At 48.4% G+C, this 19,085-nt stretch overlaps 3 protein-coding genes across 5 annotated transcripts in view; 1 reads left to right on the top strand and 2 right to left on the bottom strand.

The window, feature by feature from the left end:
- Positions 1-6,945: 6,945 nt before the first annotated feature.
- Positions 6,946-9,475, top strand: PAXX (PAXX non-homologous end joining factor). Its single transcript, XM_074210638.1, has 7 exons — positions 6,946-7,085; positions 7,192-7,252; positions 7,834-7,883; positions 7,965-8,158; positions 8,674-8,742; positions 9,028-9,112; positions 9,215-9,475. The coding sequence occupies exons 1-7, from the start codon at positions 6,961-6,963 to the stop codon at positions 9,252-9,254; spliced, it is 624 nt and encodes a 207-aa protein (XP_074066739.1). The 5' UTR covers positions 6,946-6,960; the 3' UTR covers positions 9,255-9,475.
- Positions 9,476-9,830: 355 nt separating this feature from the next.
- On the bottom strand, positions 9,831-15,537 carry CLIC3 (chloride intracellular channel 3). 3 transcript variants are annotated; one of them, XM_074210635.1, is made up of 6 exons: positions 15,437-15,537; positions 13,864-13,973; positions 13,574-13,699; positions 12,569-12,675; positions 11,649-11,824; positions 9,831-11,504 (listed from the first exon to the last, which is right to left on the bottom strand). In XM_074210635.1, exons 1-6 carry the CDS (start codon positions 15,473-15,475, stop codon positions 11,346-11,348), a joined length of 717 nt encoding a protein of 238 aa, XP_074066736.1. In that variant the 5' UTR covers positions 15,476-15,537; the 3' UTR covers positions 9,831-11,345. The 3 variants fall into 3 exon arrangements, with proteins under 3 accessions (XP_074066736.1, XP_074066738.1, XP_074066737.1); XM_074210637.1 differs by lacking the exon at positions 15,437-15,537 and adding an exon at positions 14,133-15,077; XM_074210636.1 differs by lacking the exon at positions 15,437-15,537 and adding an exon at positions 14,150-15,077.
- A 578-nt stretch (positions 15,538-16,115) lies between these two features.
- Positions 16,116-19,085, bottom strand: part of ABCA2 (ATP binding cassette subfamily A member 2) — a 77,449-nt gene continuing 74,479 nt past the window's right edge. Inside the window, exons 47-49 of the mRNA XM_074210634.1 lie at positions 18,523-18,660; positions 18,177-18,383; positions 16,116-17,811 (exon numbers count right to left, since the gene is read on the bottom strand). Of these exons, the coding sequence (XP_074066735.1) occupies positions 17,776-17,811; positions 18,177-18,383; positions 18,523-18,660 (381 nt within the window). The 3' untranslated portion in view covers positions 16,116-17,775. The remainder of the gene's footprint in view (positions 17,812-18,176; positions 18,384-18,522; positions 18,661-19,085) is intronic.

Below are 19,085 nucleotides of genomic sequence, written 5' to 3'. Positions count from 1 at the left end.
TCTCTCTGGTTTCTTACCCTCAAATTAAAAAAATTTCTAGTTAATGACCTTTCAAAAGATTCTTCATATTTTATTTGACCTGAATGTCTCCATGACTTTGTAGCTGATCTACCAACACCTGTGCCTTTGTTTTCTGGCTTGAACCTGTTTCCACTTTAGGAGGGATGTTCCTTCCAAGTAGGAGCTTCTGGATTATTGCTTGTTAGCCAGGTTGGGTTTTTTCCTTACACCTGGTATTTTTGCTCCTGGGCACACATTTACACATTTAGCTTAGGCTTTCAACTAAAGCTGTTTAAATAGATTCCAGGCTTCCCGTGGGTCATTGTCTTTTAAACTCTGTCTTTTAGTTTCCCCAACTGTATCCCTAGCTCTCTTTTGTAAGGCTGAACTGTCTGGAGATAAGTTTCTTTGCTTGTCTCTCTCCCAGCAGGGGATGAAGGGAGTTGACTGTGTTCACTGTTGCTAGTTAGTTATGTCTGGTGCAAAGATCTAGTTTTTGGAGATCTTGGAGAATACTGGGTTAGAAGGGCAAAGGAGAGGAAAGGGAAGGAAATGGGAGGAATGTAGGATTTAGAACTAGAAGTGAGCCTAGAGGTCATCATTGTCCTGGCATATAGGGCAGAATTTGAGCCCAGGTCATCCCAATTCCAAGTTCAATTATCCACTACACCAACAGATGAGGTCTCTGAACCAGTTCCCCAAATCTGACAGAATCCCACTGGAGGGGGAAGGATTGCTGTAGCCAGTCAAGTGAGAAATCTAGGGTATTGGGTGATTACTGAAGAGGCAGCGACAATAGAAAGTGACTTGGAACCCCGGGTGGAACAAGGAAACTGGCATTACCATGGGGTGTTGATGGTCTTGGGGAGGAAAAGGGATCTGAATGACTAGAGACCTCACACAGTAGGTTCAAAATATTGGAGCCTGGGGAAGATGGGTATTAATGACATGTAAGGAAGAAATGGTAGTATTTTACAGAGGTAGAAAAAAATAATGAAATCCATATAAAACACTAAAAGTAAAAAAATTTATATATTAAGGAAAATAATGAATAAAGCAAGATTATTGTCTATATTACCTGAAATAGTTCTCAAACTCTACTGTAGAGCAGTAATTGTCAAAAACAGTTTGGTTAAAAAATAGAAAGGTTCAATTGAGGAGATTATGTCCAGACAAACATGGTGCTTCATGGTCCTACAGATCTCAGTCTCTAGAGTATATATGGACAAAAACGTCTGGGAAAACTGAAAAGCATTTAGGGGAAAAAAATATTTATAGACCCACATGTCACACCATATACCAAGATAAATGTAACTTAAGCAAAGTAGAGGAGAAAGGAAGAGGAGAAAGGAAGCAATTATCTTTCAGATCCATGGATAGGACAATAGTTCATGACTAAACAAGCAATAAAAAATCACAAAGGACAAAATGAAGAATTATAAATACAAAAAAAATCAGAAAATTTCTAACAAACAAGTTTAATGCTGTTAAAATTATAAGGGAAATTATCTAAGGGGAAAAATTCTTTGCTGATTAATGCCTTAGATCTAAGATTTATAAAAAATTTAACTGATTCAAATTTATAAGATGAAGAACTATTCCCAAATAGCTAAATGCTCAAGAGATATGAATAGGAAATTTTCAAAAGAAGAAATATGAAATAATGTTGCAAATCAGTACTGTTAAAGGATAACAGGAATGGATAAAACTTTATTAATAAATCTACCAGATGCTGATCGAAAAACACTTGAATATATTGTCTCATTTATTAATCATATTGATCATAATGATTAGGAAAATGAAAATTAAAGCAACTCTGAGGTTCTACCTGCTATACATCAAATTGGAAAAGATGACAAAAGAGAACAATGTCAAATGTTGGGGGTGCTGTGTGAAAATAGGCATTCTAAGTCACTTTTAAAAGAGCTATGAATTATTCTATCCATTCCAGAAAGCAACTTGAACTATGATCCAAAAGTTAGTAAATTGTGCATACATACTCTTCAACCTAGCTATACTACTATTAGACCTGTATCTACAAGAGATCCAAGAAAGAAGGAAAAATATTTGTAAGAGCTCTTTTCATAATAGACCAAAAAAAACCCTGGAAATTAAGGCAGTATTCACCTACTGAAAACAGTCAAATAAATTATGTTATTTAAGTGAAATGGAATGATTGTGTCATAAGAAAAGATAAAATAGATAGTTTCAAAGAAAACTAAGCTGAACTCAATGAATTGATGCAGAGAGAAATAATCACAACTGATTATATAATGACAACATTATTAAAAAAAAAATTACCAAAAGACGTTAGAATTCATGATAAATGTTAGAGGCCTGAAGATGAAAAACATACCACCCAATTCCTGCCAAAGAGGCAATGGATTTTAAAATGCAGAGAAAGATATACATTTTTGGACATGGTCAATTGTGGGAATTAGGTTAGACTGTTTTTTGGATGGCAAATAATTAGAAATTGAGGGGATGTTCATCAATTGAGGAATGAGTGAACAAGTGGTGTATCTGAATGTAGTGGAGTTCAATAAGAAATGATGAGCAGGCTTATTTCAGAAAAAATTGCAAGACGTACATAATGCTGAGTGAAATGACCAGAACCAGGAAAACAATGTATAAATAGCAATATATTGTATGATGATTAACTGTGAATGATTTAACTATTCTCAATAATACAATGATTCAAAACAACTCCAAAGGACTCATGATGAAAACTGCTATCCCCATCCAGAGAAAAAAACTGATGAAGTCTGAATGCAGATTGAAGTACATTATTTTTCACTTAATTTTCTTTTTCTTTTTTGGTCTGTAAATTCTTTAATAACAGGACTAACATGGAAATATGCTTTGCATGATTGCAATATCAAAATGTTTACTGACTCAAGGGAGAGGGAAAGAGAAGAAAAGCATTTAGAACTCAAAACTTTAAAAAAAATGAATGTTAAGAATTGCCTTTATATGTAACTGGGAGAAAATGTTATTTTTTTTTTTTTTTAGGTTTTTGCAAGGCAAACGGGGTTAAATGGCTTGCCCAAGGCCACACAGCTAGGTAATTATTAAGTGTCTGAGACTGGATTTGAACCCAGGTACTCCTGACTCCAGGGCCGGTGCTTTATCCACTATGCCACCTAGCCACTCCAGAAAATATTATTTTTTAAAAAGGTTTGTTAGACTGTAATATGTTAAAAAGGATTTTTTTAAAAAATTGTTCATAGGAAGGAGAAATATATGTAAAAAGTTTGTTAAAAAAAGAATAAACTTTCAAAAGTATTGAAAAGGTATGAAAGAATATGGAGGTGGGGTGCTGACTTATCAACAGCCAATTGATAAGCATTTAAGTGCTTACAATGTGCCAAATAGGTATTGAGCACAGGGGATATAAAGACAAAAGTAAAAACAGACTTTTACCCTCAAGAAGCATACATTCTAATGAGTGAGACTTGGAACATCTACTGAGAATAGTGAGACTCAAAGGAAATAACCTAAGTAGAGCTCTTTGCAAACCTTAAAGTGCAACATGAATGCTGTCTATTCTTACACAAAAGGGGAGAAAAGATCCCTGTTCTCTAGACACTTACATTCAAATGAGTTCCCTCACTGGAATGTAAGGTCATTGAGAGCAGGGAGCTTCCCTACTCCCACTTTGTAGAATAATAGGTAGCCATATATCACTTTAAGGTTTGCAAAATGCTCTACTTATGTTATTTCACTACCAATCTGTGTGATAGGTCCTTTTGTTATCCTCATTTTACAGATAAGGAAACCAGCTGCAAATAGGATTAAATGACTTACCCAGAGTCACATACCTAATGTCTGTGGCCATAGTTGAACTCATAAAAATGAGACTTCCTGATTCTAATCCCCAGCCTCTTTCCACTGCACCACCTACCTATTCAAAATTCTCACATTAGCTATGTTCAAAAATATGTTTCTCCTCACTTCTGTCAACAGATGAGTAATATTTTATAGTTCCTTTGGATAATCATTGTTTATCAGATTACTAAGTTTTTTCAAAACTGTTCATCACTACAATCTTTTTGCTATTATATAGTTTTTTTAGTTTTGCTCACTTCCCTCTGCATTAGTTCACACAAACTTCCCAGGTTTCTCTGACACTGCTTCTTTCATCATTTCTTATATGGAACAATAATATTCCATTAGGTTCAGATAATATAATTTGTTCAGTCATTCCCCAATTAATGGGCACTCCCTTAACTTTCAGCTCTTTGCCACCACATAACTACTATAAATATTTTTGTTCTATATAGGTTCTTCTACCCCATCTTTCCCCAAATGCATAAATTAGGCCTCTGCCATCACTACCCAGTTCTACCCTCTAGAGCCAAGCAAAACAAGTCTTAAAACAACTGAAGACTGCCAGCATGTTTTCTATTATGTTCTCTCTTCTACAGTCCCTGATAAGACTAATAAGTTATGTGAGGATTGGAGCTGGTGCTACAGACCCTGAACATCCAGTCTCATCCCCCAATCATTCTTCATACAGCATGCCTATGTCTTAATCCTTTGTATCCCCGGAGAAGGAAGAAATATGCAAGAACAAGGAAAAAGGTGCTGACATCATTCAGGAAGTTATCTTGGAGGGATTGCCTAGGGCAGAGATGTTCACTTAGGGTAGTAATAAACAGAGGGCATGAACCTATCTGCTCTGGAAAAAGATAAAAGACATTTCCCCTTAACTCCCATAAGGAGAGTCCCCCAAGATTTTATACTGCAAAAAAAATATAGAGTTCTGTAATATTTCTTTGTGCCCTGACCTTGGATATTCAAAGACTCATTCATCTTTCAAGGTGGCTCAAAGAGGACCCAATCCAACTGGTGCCAGGGTACCAAGTGTCCAACTGGATTCCAAAGGAACTGAACTCCACAAAATCTTCCACTCCCTTGAAAAACAACTTAACCCACTCCCAAATGAACAGAGAAAATCCTCTTGGTATTTGTGTGACCATAGGCCACAAAATATAGGCATTCACCCTCCCTGTCCCTGGAGCTTTATGATTGGGTGAGCAGGACATAATGCATTAAGATTGACTTCCATTGCACTAGGAGGTATCTAGAGTGTTTCTGGTCTTATTATTTAACATTGTACTAATCAGAGTTCTAGAGTCTTTCAGGGTTGTTTTTTTCCTCCAATAGTTTTTTTTTTTAGGTTTTTGCAAGGCAAATGGGGTTAAGTGGCTTGCCAAGGCCACACAGCTAGGTAATCATTAAGTGTCTGAGACTGGATTTGAACCCAGGTACTCCTGACTCCAAGGAGGGTGCTTTATCCACTACACCACCTAGCCGCCCCTGTTTTTTCTTATAAGGTAGTTGTCATTATATAAATTATTTTCCTAGTTCTGATCTCTTCTGTTGGCATCATTTCACTAAGGTCATCTCAATTTCCTTTGAGGCTGTATTTCAGGCTAATAGTCTCCTTTTACTGTGTTGCAGTGATCTGAGATGGTGCTACTTACTTCTCTGTGACTATGGCTGAAATTTCAGTCTGGGAAAAATTAGGTCTCAGTAGGCCTAGCAAACTATAAATGGAGATAGAGCATACTACAGAGAAAGACAAGTTGCCTTTGGCCCTGGTTTCTTCCCTATATTTACAATGTGGCATCCCAACCCACAATTGTCCCATACTCCCCAACAAGAAGTTTTAATTCAATTAGCTTAGCCTAATGAAAGTCAAAAAATAAGGTTAGAAACACAGAGTCACTCCTTTTTCTTGTCCACACTCTGTTTATTACAGCAGACAGCACAAAATATGGGTTTAATAAATGTTTGTGGATTGAATGAGTGGAGTGCTGGAATTTGAGAACTGAAAGAGATCTAGAAAAAAGCAAGAGTCAGTCTCTCCTCTCTATAATAGAGGCTAATCCTTGTGCTGAGAGCAGACACAGAAGAAGCATGCTCAGTTCTGCCATGTGGAATAGCCCTCTCTGAAAGCTGGAAACTCTCAAGTAGAAGAGGCACAAGAAGGTGAGGCAGCATGGTGGAGGGGAGAGAGTACTGAATTTGGAGTCAGAGGACCAGGTTTCAAATCCTAGATCCGAAACCAACTTGGGGCAAGTCACCTCGTGTTTGGGTCTCAATTTCTTCATCTATAAAATGGACTGGAGAAAGACATGCCAAACCACTCCCTGTACCCTAGCCAAAAAACTCTGAAACGGGGTCACAAAGAACCGGACACAAGTGAACAAGAGCAGAGGATGCGCACCTCGTGCAGCACTTTGAAGTCACAAAGGCTTACCCAAACTGAGCACAATGCTCTGTGAAAATGGGATGCAGCATCCCAGGCAGGGGAGAAGACGGTGGCCAAGAGAATGAAAAGAGGTAGGAGACAAGGACGGCTCTGCCCGTGTAACAGCCTTAGGAAAAGGGTTTCCAAGAAAAGAAAATGGGCCTGAAAGTTCTCATGCTGGAAATCTGGGGGGTTGTTATATTTTTCAAATTACGAGACCAGTTTTAGCCTAGATTAAAAAAAAAAGCTGTTGCGGCTGATGCAGGACTCGTGTTTCTTCACTATACATCTTTCTAACAGTTTGGTTTCCATCCTTTCTCAATGGGCGGGGAGGGGAAATGGGAGCGAAAAGGAAAACTGCAATAAAAGAAATGATGATGGAGCGAGAGGGGGCGCTGGGTGAGGCGGAGGCCCCGGCTCTTGCTCTTCTCCCCTTCGTGGCTGCGGTTACAGGAGCTTCTGAGTGCGTCACATGTCAGCACCCGGAGGGCGGCGGTGCGGCAGTCCGCGGCGCGGCGGCCCTCCTTCCCAAGCTGTCCTCCGCAGGCCGGGCCGCGCGCCTCAGCCTGGGCGCCTCCTCGGCCTCCCTCGGGGTCCCCGCGGAGCGCGGCCGGAGGGCGCGGCGGCGGCCCGGAGCTCCGCCCGTTCCGGGGAGGGGCTGGCGCGGCCCGGCCGCCCGGCTTCCTCTCCCGCGGGCGCCCATGCAGCGGCCCCGGGCGCCCCGGCCCCTGGGCCTCCTGCCGGGCGCCTCCGGCTCTGGCTCCCGCTACGTGTGCTTCTGCGAAGGCCCGGAGGCGCCCGGGGGCGGCGGCGCCTTCACCGTGTGGTGAGTGCCCGCGCGGCCGGCGCCTCCTCCCGAGAGCCGCGCCGCCCGCCGCCCCAAGGGCGCCGGGGGCCGCGGCCGCCGCCTGAGCCTGCTTCTCGTCCCCCAGGGTGACCGACGCCCTGGAGCTCTGGAAGACCTGCCTCACCCCGGAGAGCCTGCGGGAACATGTGGGTGACGCGCCGGCGCCCTGCCCCTCCTGCCGGAGCGCGTCCGGATAAGCCGGGGCCCTTCGTGCCGCCCTCAGTGCCCCGGCTGCCGTGCCACACCGCCGGGCCTCTGTCTCCATGCTGCCCCCATGCCACACCGCCGGGCCTCTGTCTCCATGCTGCCCCCATGCCACACCGCCGGGCCTCTGTCTCCATGCTGCCCCCATGCCACACCGCCGGGCCTCTGTCTCCATGCTGCCCCCATGCCACACCGCCGGGCCTCTGTGTCTCCATTCTTCCCCCATGCCACACCGCCGGCCCTCTGTGTCTCCATTCTGCCCCCCCATGCCACAGCACTGGGTCCTCTATGTCTACATTCTGCCCCCCATGCCACAGCACTGGGTCCTCTGTGTCTCCATTATGCCCCCACCATGCCACACCACCGGGTCCTCTATTTAGTCTCCTTTCTGTGCACCCCCACCACAATGCCATACCAAGCAAAGTGTCCAGCCTCTATCCACTCTCTACTCCCTACTCCCACTCCTTTGGAAGGTCTAGACAGCAGGTACTAAGGGCACCCAGGTTTCTCTCTTATTCCGCAGAAAGCCCAGCATGGTCTGGACAGGACTGAGGACTACTCAGCTTGGTTCAGGTGAGCATTCCTGGGGAGGTAAAACTAGGGATCCTGCTTGCCCAAGAAACAATATTAACCCTTCCCCTTCCCAATTCACAGGGTTGCCTGTGATCAGCAAGCAATATCTTTGACCTTGAAGGATGACAACAATGCTTACCTGACTATGTCCAGGGGATCCGAAATCCTTACTTTTGACCTTTCTAAGGTGCCCAACCCTGAAGCAGCCCCTCGACTCCAGGCATTGATGCTGGGTTTGGCAGAGCAAGTATACAAGTTGGAGAGGGAGCTGGCAGGTACAGCAGACCCAATGTCCCTGGTAGTCAGGCAATAAACAATGGGCTCTGGTGCCCTCTCCTAAGAAAGGGATGGGCCCCGGGCACAATTCTGGCCAAGATATTAGCATAAGTCCTGGGTCTGGCTACATGAGAGAGTTTGTTCCACTTGCTGACCCTAGAGATCAGAACCAGGAGAAATGGGTAAGGAGTTAAAACTTCAGATAAAGGGAAATTCCCTGCAGTTAAAATTGCTCCAAAGTGGAATGGGTTGCCTTGAGAGGTAGTGGGTGTCCTATCACCAGAAGGCCTAAAAGGTGGAGAATGGCTAGCCACTGATCAGGAATCTTGTCCTGTTCAAGGACTAGCTGGTCAAGATAACTGCTTTAGTTCTGATTCTGTAAAGCGTCTAAGGGTATCACCTGTAGTCCAGCCATGCCTAGAGTAAGTGATAGCAACAAAAGCTGCAATCTTCCTAGAATATGAAGTAAAATTCCCTGTGTGATCCCCAACCTCATGCTTATTTCTTTTCTCAGCTTTAAAGGATGAGACCTCCAGCCCCAGAAAGAAACCCCAGCCAAGTGGACAGCATCTCTTTCTGACAGGTAGGAAATAAGCCTGAAGGGAAGAAGAGTGAACAATATGGGCAGTGCTGACTCTCTAGGCTCCCCAAACTGTTTCCAACCTTCTCTAACCTTAGTCTGTTTAATAAAGAGGCTGAAGTCCAGCCTTCATATCTTAGCCCAGAAAGGGTCATGTGGGATAGATGGGGCAGGTGTGGAATAGATTTCCTCAGAAAATCCATCTTGAATGTGGGAGGGGGACTGAAGGATAGGATCTCTTGTGGTGATGGGGACTTTTTGCTTAGGGAGACTTTTTGCATATCCTAGATCCAGATTCTCGAAGAGGTACCTCAGGCCCTGTGACCAGGAAATGGATACCAGGAGAGTCACTCATCAATCCTGGCTTCAAGAGGTATGACCTGCCCTGTGCCTCTCCGTGAGTGAGGGGCCTTCTCCTCCCTCCCCCAGCCCAGACACAGCTTCTTCATTGTCTGATAGCTTTCTGTCTTTTCAGTAAGAAGCCAGCCAGTGGAGTGGACTTCGATGATGCCTAAAGTACCTCCTGCATGAGGCTCCTGTCTCCTGGAGAACAAGGACATCAGGAGCTTCGAGGCTCCAGAGAAACCAATAGAGCCCAGAGCCCAGCATGAAAGGCAAAGGGAAGGGCCAAGTTAAGTTGGCCCTGTCCAGAAAAGTGAGAGATTTATCAAGTCTGACAGCTGGTTCCCATATCAGCTGCTTTCCTAGAGTGAAGTAAAATAAATCTACAAATATTTATTGCCTAATACATGGAATACTCAAACTTTCCTTAGACTTATCTCAGCCTAGGGGAGTGGGCCTGGAAATCCTTAGATCACCCCTCCCCTTAGGGAAAAGCTTGGTTCCCTGGTACTGGGTTACTCTGGGGGGTGGGGGCCAAAAGATGTAAACAGATTGTGTCAGTTCACATCTCCAGCCAGGCCAAACTGCTTTATGAAGGCGGCTCCCTCTCCCTACAAGTTTCAGGGGTGGAGAGGAAAAGGTGGGGCAGGCCTAGGTTGACCAGGGTGAATCACTGATGAGGGTCTCACACCCTGTGATCAGGTACTATATTTTTCCTATTACAAATATCAAACGATAATATTCATAAAGCAGTTAACCCAGTATCTTGTACATAATAAGTATAGTTTTAATAAATATTGCTTCCTCTCCCCTATCCAAGCAGTCTCACTCTAGCCTGGATCCCATAGAGAGATACCTGGGAACTTGTGACTGAAGAGTCTGCAAAGGGGACCCCACATTTTCCCCAAATCAAGAAAGGATTGTAGCACACTCAAGATGTGCTACAAAAAGACACATATGATTGGATAACTATAATAGAATATTCACACAGATGTATCAATATATGAAGATATATGTATAGACAGTCATACAAATGTACAGTCTATAATTTCAGATACACAGATATGTAGACAGAAACAATTTGCATTTACAATAACAGCAATATTTCTATATTACTTTAAGGTTATGACTTTCTTTCCTCACATCAGCCCAGATTTGGATTATCCTTATTTGACAATTGAGTAAACAAAGGCTGAAACAACCTTTGAAGTGACCAAAGACAAAAAACTTAAATGACCAAGGCAGGATTTGAACCTGTGGTTCTAATTTTAGTAACATTGACAAGATCAGAGCCATACACACAGCAATTAAGTATCTGGTTCAGAATTTGAACTTGACTCTCCTGATTTTAGGTCTAAGAGTACACTGCCTAACCCAGTCAATGCAGACACACAGGTGTGCCCAAGTAGGTCTACTTCCCAGAGCTCCAAAAGGCTGGGAGCAGGGGATGGGGGGGGGGGGGGAGGCAAGGAAGGGATGGTGGTTGGGAGACCAAAGCTGGTTTAACTAATGGGAGAAGGGAGCCAGGGAATGTTGTCAGGCTGGCTGCAAACCTTTACAACCTCCCTCTTCTCACCCAACTCAGGGAGGTGGCCTTCCCACCCTACCCTGTCACCTTGCCTATCTAGACCTCTTCTGCTGTTCTCACTCCAACCCAACTGGTTGGAGGAGCAGTTCTTGTCTTCCAAGTCTCTGGGCAGAGCTACAAAAGGGGCTGAGCCTTCATTTCCCCGTGTCAGGGAGGGGCCTGCTGTTAGTCCCGGTGTGTGCCATCCTGAGGTATCATGGGCAGGGCCTGCGTGGAAGGCAGGACCAGAGGTCGTGGTGAGTGGAAAGGAATGGCTCCAAACTATGGAAGCCAGATCTGGGGTGGGATCAGAGACGGGGGTGCAGGCTGTGTGTGTGGTCAGGGAACTGGGCCCTGTTCACTTCCTCTGCCCTCAGGAAAATGAGTCACACCCGGCCATAGATGTGACCGGAGTATGTGTTTATGGGACACTCCTTGGAAGCAAATTAACAGTCCAAACCGATACAGGAGTGCAATGGTGACTAGAAGTAAGGAAGGTCAGTCCAGGAGGAGCCATCAGAGAGGAAATCCTGGAAGCAGTGACTCAGTGGAATTTAGAAGAAAAGCATGAAATTGGTAGAAGGAGGGGGAGTCCCATTGTGTGCTCGCAGAGGGGTTGGTGAAAGAGCGTGAAGGGGTGCCTGAGTCTGGTGTGGGGAGAAGCAGGTGAGAGCCAAAGAGGATGAATTCCGAGGGGTCAACGAGCTCGAGCCACTGAAGCATAGGCAGCCAGGATCTCTGAGCTTTGTGGACAGGTGTACTTGAACTCCTTCATCTGCCGTGCATTTTCCAGGTATCGGTGGATCCCTCGGAGCTCAGCAGGGATTGGTGCTTGTCGATAATGGGTGCACACCGTCTGTAGTAGATGGAGAAGGGGAGTCATTGATCCAGCTCATCCAATGAGCAGAGGTCTTAAACACTCTCCCAAAGCTTTGTGATGGTTCCAAACCGACCCTTCTACTCCTGCCCCGCCCCAGCCCCTTCCTCCCCACCCCCTCACGTTGACAATGTGCAGCTTGGGCAGGAGGTTGCAGTCCGCCAAGGTGAGCTCGTCACCATCTAAGAATCGACGCTGGGACTGCTTGAGCTCCGGGTCCAGGGTCAGCTCATGCTCCAGAGGTGTGGTCAGATAGCCATTGAGTTTCACCAGGGCCCGAAGCAGGGACCGATACAAGGCTGGAGAAGCAAGTAAGGGATTGGAGACGGGAGTAGAGGAGACTCCACATTCCACCTCATTTGAAATTCCACCTATTGAAATAGTCTCCATTACTGTCTTCTCCACCTCCTCTCCAGCCCCCATGAGTACTGGTAGAACCAAGCATTCACCTGGTGATTTAACCACTGCTCAGAAATCATCAGTGGCTCTATATTGCCTCCTGATTAAAGATCATTCTCTTCTCTTGGCCATTCAAGACCTTCCAAAACCTGGCAAAGCCCTACCTTTCCTGTCTTCTCTCATTCCTCACCTCCACACATCATGCTCAAGTCAAAGGAACCTATACTGCCTCCTCAAAGCCTGACATGCCCTCCCTACCTCTGCCTTTGCTCAGTGTTTCCTATGACTGAATCCTCTTCCTTCTCCATCAGACTTCCTATCTATCCTTTGAGCCCAGATGAAATGCTACTTCCTTCATGAAAAAACCTTTCCTGATAATCCTGAGTCAATAAAAAGCTCCTCCCCCAAAAGGGTCTCACAGAACTTTGTTTTAAAACTCTTTAATATATTTATTACGTAATAGTCTACCTGTATATGCATCTTATCTTTGTATCTAGACTAAAAACTCTGCAAAGACAGTGACAAGCAGTAGGCAAAGAATGCACTGGACTCACTCTCACACTCTTCTCCCCCAGGAAGGACACATCCTGACCCACCTAACCCAGCTTATCCCACCCCAGCATATGATCTGCCTGAAGATTCACCTTCATCCTGAGCAGGAGAAGTATTTTTGATGAAAGCTGAGAACTTGTGGAAGACATCATTCCCGGCTAGGTTAGATTCCTTATATCGAGGAACCAGGCTGGGGAAGCTAAAGGATGAAGGCAGGATTAGGAGGCAAATGGGAGAACCCATGGATCCTCCTGAAGACCATAGGCACTCTCACCTTGTTGGAAGGGGGTGGTTCTCCTCCCTTTCCTTTCTCCCATCAGTATCCCGGTTATCAAGCTTCAGACACACTCCCCTCCTCCCTTTATGCTCCTAATGTATTTGTAAAGTGCTCGGCACCATGGTATGTAAATGCTCTTTCCCTTCCTTGACCCTTCCCTTTAGCCACAGAGGAAAATTCAAGAAAACAATCTCTTGGGGAAGGTAAGAATTGCCCCTAGCCCCCTGGTCCTACTTGGGATCATCCCACTAGCAATTCCTATTTTCCCATCATATTTCCTTTTCAGACTTGAGGGAATATGAGAAATCTCACTCTCATCTCTCCAAATCATACCTACCTCACCTACTATGTCTATGACTCCTCCCTTGTCCCCAAGGGGAACCAATCTCCCTTGACTAAAGGTTTTGCCTCTTATTAAAGGATAGCCCCCCCACCCCACATGATTGAAGGGTGACTCAATGCTGTCCTCAGTAAAGAACTTGCCTTGGAAAAAAAGGATGATCAGATCCCTCCCTGAGAAGATTTGAATGGAGAAGGGGGAACCACTGAGTAGAAAGTAGCATGTTATAAAGTAAAGAGTATAGGGGACCTGAATTCAAATTCAGACTCTCTCCTTGACCACCCACCAACCTACCCTTAAGGGGTAGGGAGACTTTGGGTAAGTCTCTTCTTGCTGATCCCTGGTTTACTCCTCTGTAAGAAAAGTGAGTTGGACTTAATATGATCAGTGAAGACCATCCGGCTCTCTGACCACTGCTCTGTTGCTCACTGGTCCTGCTTCTTGGCTGTACTCTCATATACCCACCACTCAGGCTCTTACTTGGGTGGCCCCAGTGTCTGTTCCAGGAACTCTTCAATCTGAATGATATCCGTCTTGACTTCCCCATCATGTAGCAGAATAGGCAGCTGGGAGCCAGGGGCAAAGTCCTTCAGCACATCCAAGGACCTGTAATGTGGTAGCCAATGGGGGGCCAAATTTTTGTCACAGGAAAAGGAATCATGATAGGCACCCGGGCACAGGACAGGTAACCTCAGACAGAAATAGATTTTGCTGGAAGCTAAGGTGGGGTGTAGTTTTCCCTCACCCAGTTCCAGTGAGCCAGTCTTTACCTCTTGGTGTCCACAGTAGTGAGAGTGAAGGGGACATCTTTGAGAAGCAGGATCATGAAGAAACGATGGCAGAAGGGACAGTTCCCTACACTCTCACCATCTTCACTGGCCTGGGGGGGAGGCAGAAGAGAATTTACATAAGCCTCAGGGAGAGTAAAAGGATGGCAATAGGTATATCCAGTTTGGTAAGAGAGAATGCAGGAAACCAGGCCAACCTAAGCCATCAAGGAAGGGAATGTTTTCAGGCCTAGGCAATGCCCCTCACCCACATCTTTTAAAAGAGGACCTGGGATGCGGACAGCCTCTCAGAACCAACAGGGCTGGGTGGGGCTTCTTTCAAGGGGGAGGTGAGAGCCCTTAAGGGGTAGGGAGAATAACAGAGCCTGTGCTACTTGGAGCCTGGCACTGTGCCTACATGGGCTGTCATGGTGCCAGGGAAAAGGCCCCACCCCAAGGGGGGACACAACAATGGCACCAGGGAAATGGGCACATGCTGCTTCCCCATCAACTGAAGGTCCCTGGGCATCATCCCAGTGTTACCAGGCAGACGGGCTATACAGGGTGGGGCCCAGCCCAGCTCCTGACCAAACTGTTTTTTCAGTGATTCACCTCATGGCATCGGGCACTGCCAGTAGAACGTCATGGCAAGAATACACCCATTGGTGCCCACAGTGGAGCAAAGTCCAGACCAGGAGCCCCTAACCCAGGTTGCTTGGCTCAGATTCTGAGGAGCTGATGCTCTTGGCATTCCCACCTTCCCAGTACCCTCATCTGTGAATAAGTCCACCCTACCCCACAGTTCACTTGAGTGATGGTGGACACCCTTCAGGATCACCTGAGACATCATTCCCTTATCTTGAGGACAGGATGGACAGAGAATCTCTTTTGTGCAAGAATCATAGAAAACTCCCACCTACCCCGGGTCTGGGTGGCTAGCCAGGAAAGTTCCTTTCTATACAGGGTATCAGGCAATCTAGCTGCTTGCCCAGTCAGGATAATTGCCCCCTGCGGGCAGTGAGAGTCGGACTGGGGTTCAAGCCAAGGTCTTGAGCAAGGCCTCCTTATGGGGGAATCAGACTCCTGGGTTCTGGTATCGCTCTTCCCGCCGTTTCCTCTCAGAAAGTGTATGGAAATGGGCACAAAGCATGTCTCCAGCTGGCTGAGACCACTGGGTTTAGGCCTGCCTTTGGCAGAAATAGTCCCCAGCCCATGCGCCCGGGCAGTCAGCCCAGTCCCCCTCCCCTGCATCCCCATCCAGCGTCTCAAACGCTGCCAGTGCCCCGGACACTGCGGAGCCTGGGCTGGGGGGCCGGGGCCGCGGGCGTGAGAGCTGACCCCTTGGGAGCCTGTCCTGTCTGCTGGGCCCCCTCCCGGACAGTGGACCCCCGGGGCCCCCGGGCCACTCGGGCGAGGGGGGAGGGACGCGCGAGCCTCGGTCGCCCCTTCCAAAGAATCTGCAGCCAAAGGAAAGCAGCCCCGGCCCAGCCCGCCCCCAACCCAGCCCCGTTTCGTTCTCTCGGGCAGCCCCCCCCCCCCGCCCCGGCCCGGCCCGGCCCGGCCCGGCCCCCCGCACCTTGACAAACAACTGGAGCTTGGAGCTCGGCGAGGCCATGGTGTCCGGCAGGACCGCGGCGGCCGCCTGGGCTGGAGGCGGGGTCCGGGCTCTTTAAAGCTCCCGGCTGCCCCGCCCCGCGCCACCCCGCCCAGGAGGGCAGCTCTGCGGCCGGCCCGGCCCGGCCTGACTCGGGGCTCGAGGGAGGCCTCGAGGCTCCTGTCCCCAAGGGGCGCGGGGCCGGGCTGCGGGGGCCGGGCAGGCTGCGGCCGCTGGCCCACCTTGTAAGGGGATGTCGGGGCGCCGAGCGGGGGCCCCATCTTAGTTCTGGCGCCGGAGAGAGGGAGGGGGAGAGCGGGGGAGTCGGGGCGGGCCTCGGCCCCCCCACCCCGGCCCCCAACCAGATCCGGATCCCCAGAACGGGACCTGCCGGGCCTGGCAGCGCCAAGAACCTCCCCTCCCCGTCCCCCCCATGGCCGCCCGTCCACTCCAGCAGGGACCCCCAGGCGCGGCAGGCCCACTCCTGGAATGCTCCCCCGAGCCGGGAGAGCCAGGGAACCGGGCCACGTAGCCCGGCCTGGGCTCTCCTCTGCCCGCCCGGCCCTTAACCTCCCCCGAATGTGGACCCGACGACGCCCCCGGCGGCTCCCGAGCACGAGAGCCCGCGAGGACAGACACACAGACCCACGGAGTCGCGGACTGGCTTGATATTTTCCCTTTTTATTTAAAACAAACGTCTTTCCCGACCTGTTTCCCAGACTATGTACAAGGCCAGGCCCCAGCCGCCCTCGGGCAGGACCAGGGCTGGGGAGGGGAGGAGAAGGGAAGGGAGGGTCCCTCAGGACAGAATGGGCTGCAAGTCACCCCTCACTGCCGGCCCAACACCAAGCCTCCCCCCACCCGCCTCTTCTGGAGGCCACTCAGAGGCCTGGGCATTCGGAAGGCATCCACCCTCCTCCCTGTCCCACAGCCTTCAGTTCCCGTATGGAAACCCTAGAAGAAGCAGAAGGATGGAGGGGCGCTGCTCTCCCCTCCTTTCAGCTGTTGCCATTCTGTCAGTGTGTCCCTTCTACTCTATGTACATACTCTCCCTCCAACTTCCCCACCCCTGACAAGTGCTTCTTCCTATTGCAAAATAAATAGGTTAAAAAGAAAACAAACCCAACATCCCAACTAAACCCTGGCCAGAGTCAATGACTTTGGCCACGGTGGGCGGGTGGGCTGGCAGGCAGCCCATTTGGTGTCCAGCATTGGAGCCTCTGGATGGTGGCGGCATGGCAGCAATGGCGGCATTAGCGGAGGTGTTGTTAAAATTCAGGGGGTAGAAGAGTCCAATTTAAGGGGAAAGCAGTTATCTGCCCAGGACCCCCTTGAGGTCCCTGTCACCCCACTCCTACCCAGACCAGATGAGCCAGGAAAGCATTGTATTACACAGGCCCATCAGGATCATCTTCTGGAGGGTTAAGACCACAGAGGAGACCCATGCCCCTCTTCCTCCATCCACATAGCTTTCATGTTTTTCGCGCCTTCACTATGACCCCCAGGCATGATTCCTGGGCTTTCAAAATCCACTCTTTTTCTGGCCTTCAGTGCCGGTGGGGATTCTAGCCACAGGTAAGATGGGTGGCACTGACCATCAAAAGCAGAGCCAAGCAGGCCAGGCTGAGATCAGGGATAGGGATATCAGAGTCCAGGGAAGTGAGCAGAGTAGCTGGCCAGAGCTGCTGTGACTGTGAGGCAGAGCCACAGGAGTGCCCAGCCCACACCCTGGGGCACAGCAGGACTGTCCCTTTGGCACAATCATTGGTTGGAGATCCTGAGGATCACCGGGCAGGTTGGTCCCGGAGGGGCAGTGGCCGGGCCAGAGAAGGGAAAAAAATGGGTACAGTTTGTAGCATTCACTCCAGCCTGGGGTACCTGGAATATAATATAAGTTAGGAGATTCCCCATCCCTAAATCTGAGATCTCCCAGAGTGAAGAACTGCCCTTGTTCTCAGATCCAAGCCTTTTCCCCACTCTCCAAGGCTCTCCTAGGACCTTAGGGTGGTTTCTTGTGCCTAGCTCTTGGCACTGTCCACACCCACAGGTGTCCCCAACCCTACCTCCTTCTAAAACTAGCTCCAAGTTCGAGGCACTGAATTTGAGATGCACAATACATCGGCAATCCCTCCTCCCAACCCTCCTGGGTGGGGGAGCTGGGGGGGGGCAGTGCTAAGACCTCCCCCTCAGTGATCTGGCCTTGAATCTCTGCCCCAGCCCAAACAGGCCAGGGAATGTAGGGCTACTCGAAGGAGGTTTGAGGAAAGGGGCAAAGAAAGTTGATCATCCAGAAATGGAGAGCTGGAGCCTCCAAAGTTCCTTCAGCAGAGAGTGTCTGTGTTGAAGGAAAGCTGGGCCTGTTGGGAAGAGAACAGATGATCAGAGGCTTCCAGCCTGGGTTTGGGTCTTTTCCTCTGACTTTCCTCTTTTGTCTCTCTCTCTCTGTTAAATTATCACCAAAGCAATCTATTTCTCATTCTCAAATTCGGTTTGTCTTGATCTTTGGGTCCAGAAACTTGTTTCTGACCATGACTTGACCAATGACTTTGGATCCCTCTGAGCCCCTCTATCATTATCACTTGGTCTTTGTCTTCCTGTGTCTCTCTCCACCCCTTGTCTCTGGGAAGGGAGCTTCCTCAGCCACCAACTCTCTGGGGGTGAGAGTGCCTACAGAAATGTGAACCCCACCCATGGTACATCTGGCACAGGGCCCGAGCCTCACCCTCTCCTCCTCAAAACTGATAAGCCCTTCATCATCCGTGTCGAGGTCTTCCGGCTCATCTGTTACCAGAGCTCGGAGCTCTGTGGGTGCAGGACGGGGTCGGAGCAGACTGAGCAACCGAGCCAGGGGGGACTGGAGGGCACAACTTGGCTCTGTCTCTTGGGGTTCCAAGTTATCACTTTGCTTCTTGGCAAAGTTCACAAACACCTGGGTTGAACAAGAAAAGCAGACTGGGGCATGTTGCACTAATGATCACCAGAGTCCATCCCCTATGCTTCAGGCATCCATAGGCCCCCCATGGTAAAAAGTTGGTTGCGGGGTGGAGGAGAGGGAGGGTAGTACTTACATTGTCCAGTGTGGTCTGACTAACTGAGTAATCCTCGATACCCAGGACTTCCACCACCTGCTCCATCTTGCTGAATACCTGTGCCAGTGAGATGTGCTCAGATTTCAGCTGATACTGCACTTTGGTGTGGTGTCGTTCCTGGGGGTTGAAGAAATCAGAGGGTCATCTCCCCAAGTACCCCATCAACCTACTAGCCAGAGGGTACCTGAACCAAGCACTTTCCAACCCACATGCTCAAAGTATCTCTAAGAATTCTCCTATCCCCCTGTAGAAGACTTGAAAGCTATCCCTAACCCTCTTAAGAGTCCCCTTATTCCCTTTAAATCCCCTAAGGCCTGCTAAGAGCTCTTCCTCACTCCTGAATTTCCTTAGATTCCTCCTGCTCTCCTCACAGTTCTCTGATCCCCTTGTGACCCCTATAAATTCCCTCAAAGTCTCCCTGGGCTCCCCAGCACCCTGAGAAATGCCCCCTATCTCCTCAGGTCCCCTGAGAATTCCCATTCTCTTCCCTAAAGACTATGTCCTGATTCCCTTATAGTCCTCTCATAACCCCCCGAACCACC

Source organism: Macrotis lagotis, chromosome 1, assembly GCF_037893015.1.
Source record: "Macrotis lagotis isolate mMagLag1 chromosome 1, bilby.v1.9.chrom.fasta, whole genome shotgun sequence".
Taxonomy (NCBI): Eukaryota; Metazoa; Chordata; class Mammalia; order Peramelemorphia; family Peramelidae; genus Macrotis; species Macrotis lagotis.
Note: the sequence above shows the minus strand (reverse complement) of the source record. Positions and strands in the feature narration are given on the sequence as shown.

Coding starts and splice junctions, on each gene's coding strand:
- CLIC3 (XM_074210635.1), bottom strand. CDS start 15,475: ATGGCCTCGCCGAGCTCCAAGCTCCAGTTGTTTGTCAAG. Junction 13,974..15,436: donor AGCTCCAGTTGTTTGTCAAG/GTGCGGGGGGCC, acceptor CCTCCCCCCCAG/GCCAGTGAAGATGGTGAGAG. Junction 12,676..13,573: donor CAGACACTGGGGCCACCCAA/GTAAGAGCCTGA, acceptor TTCATCCTTTAG/CTTCCCCAGCCTGGTTCCTC.
- PAXX (XM_074210638.1), top strand. CDS start 6,961: ATGCAGCGGCCCCGGGCGCCCCGGCCCCTGGGCCTCCTGCCGGGCGCC. Junction 7,086..7,191: donor GGCGGCGCCTTCACCGTGTG/GTGAGTGCCCGC, acceptor CTCGTCCCCCAG/GGTGACCGACGCCCTGGAGC. Junction 8,743..9,027: donor ACAGCATCTCTTTCTGACAG/GTAGGAAATAAG, acceptor TGCATATCCTAG/ATCCAGATTCTCGAAGAGGT.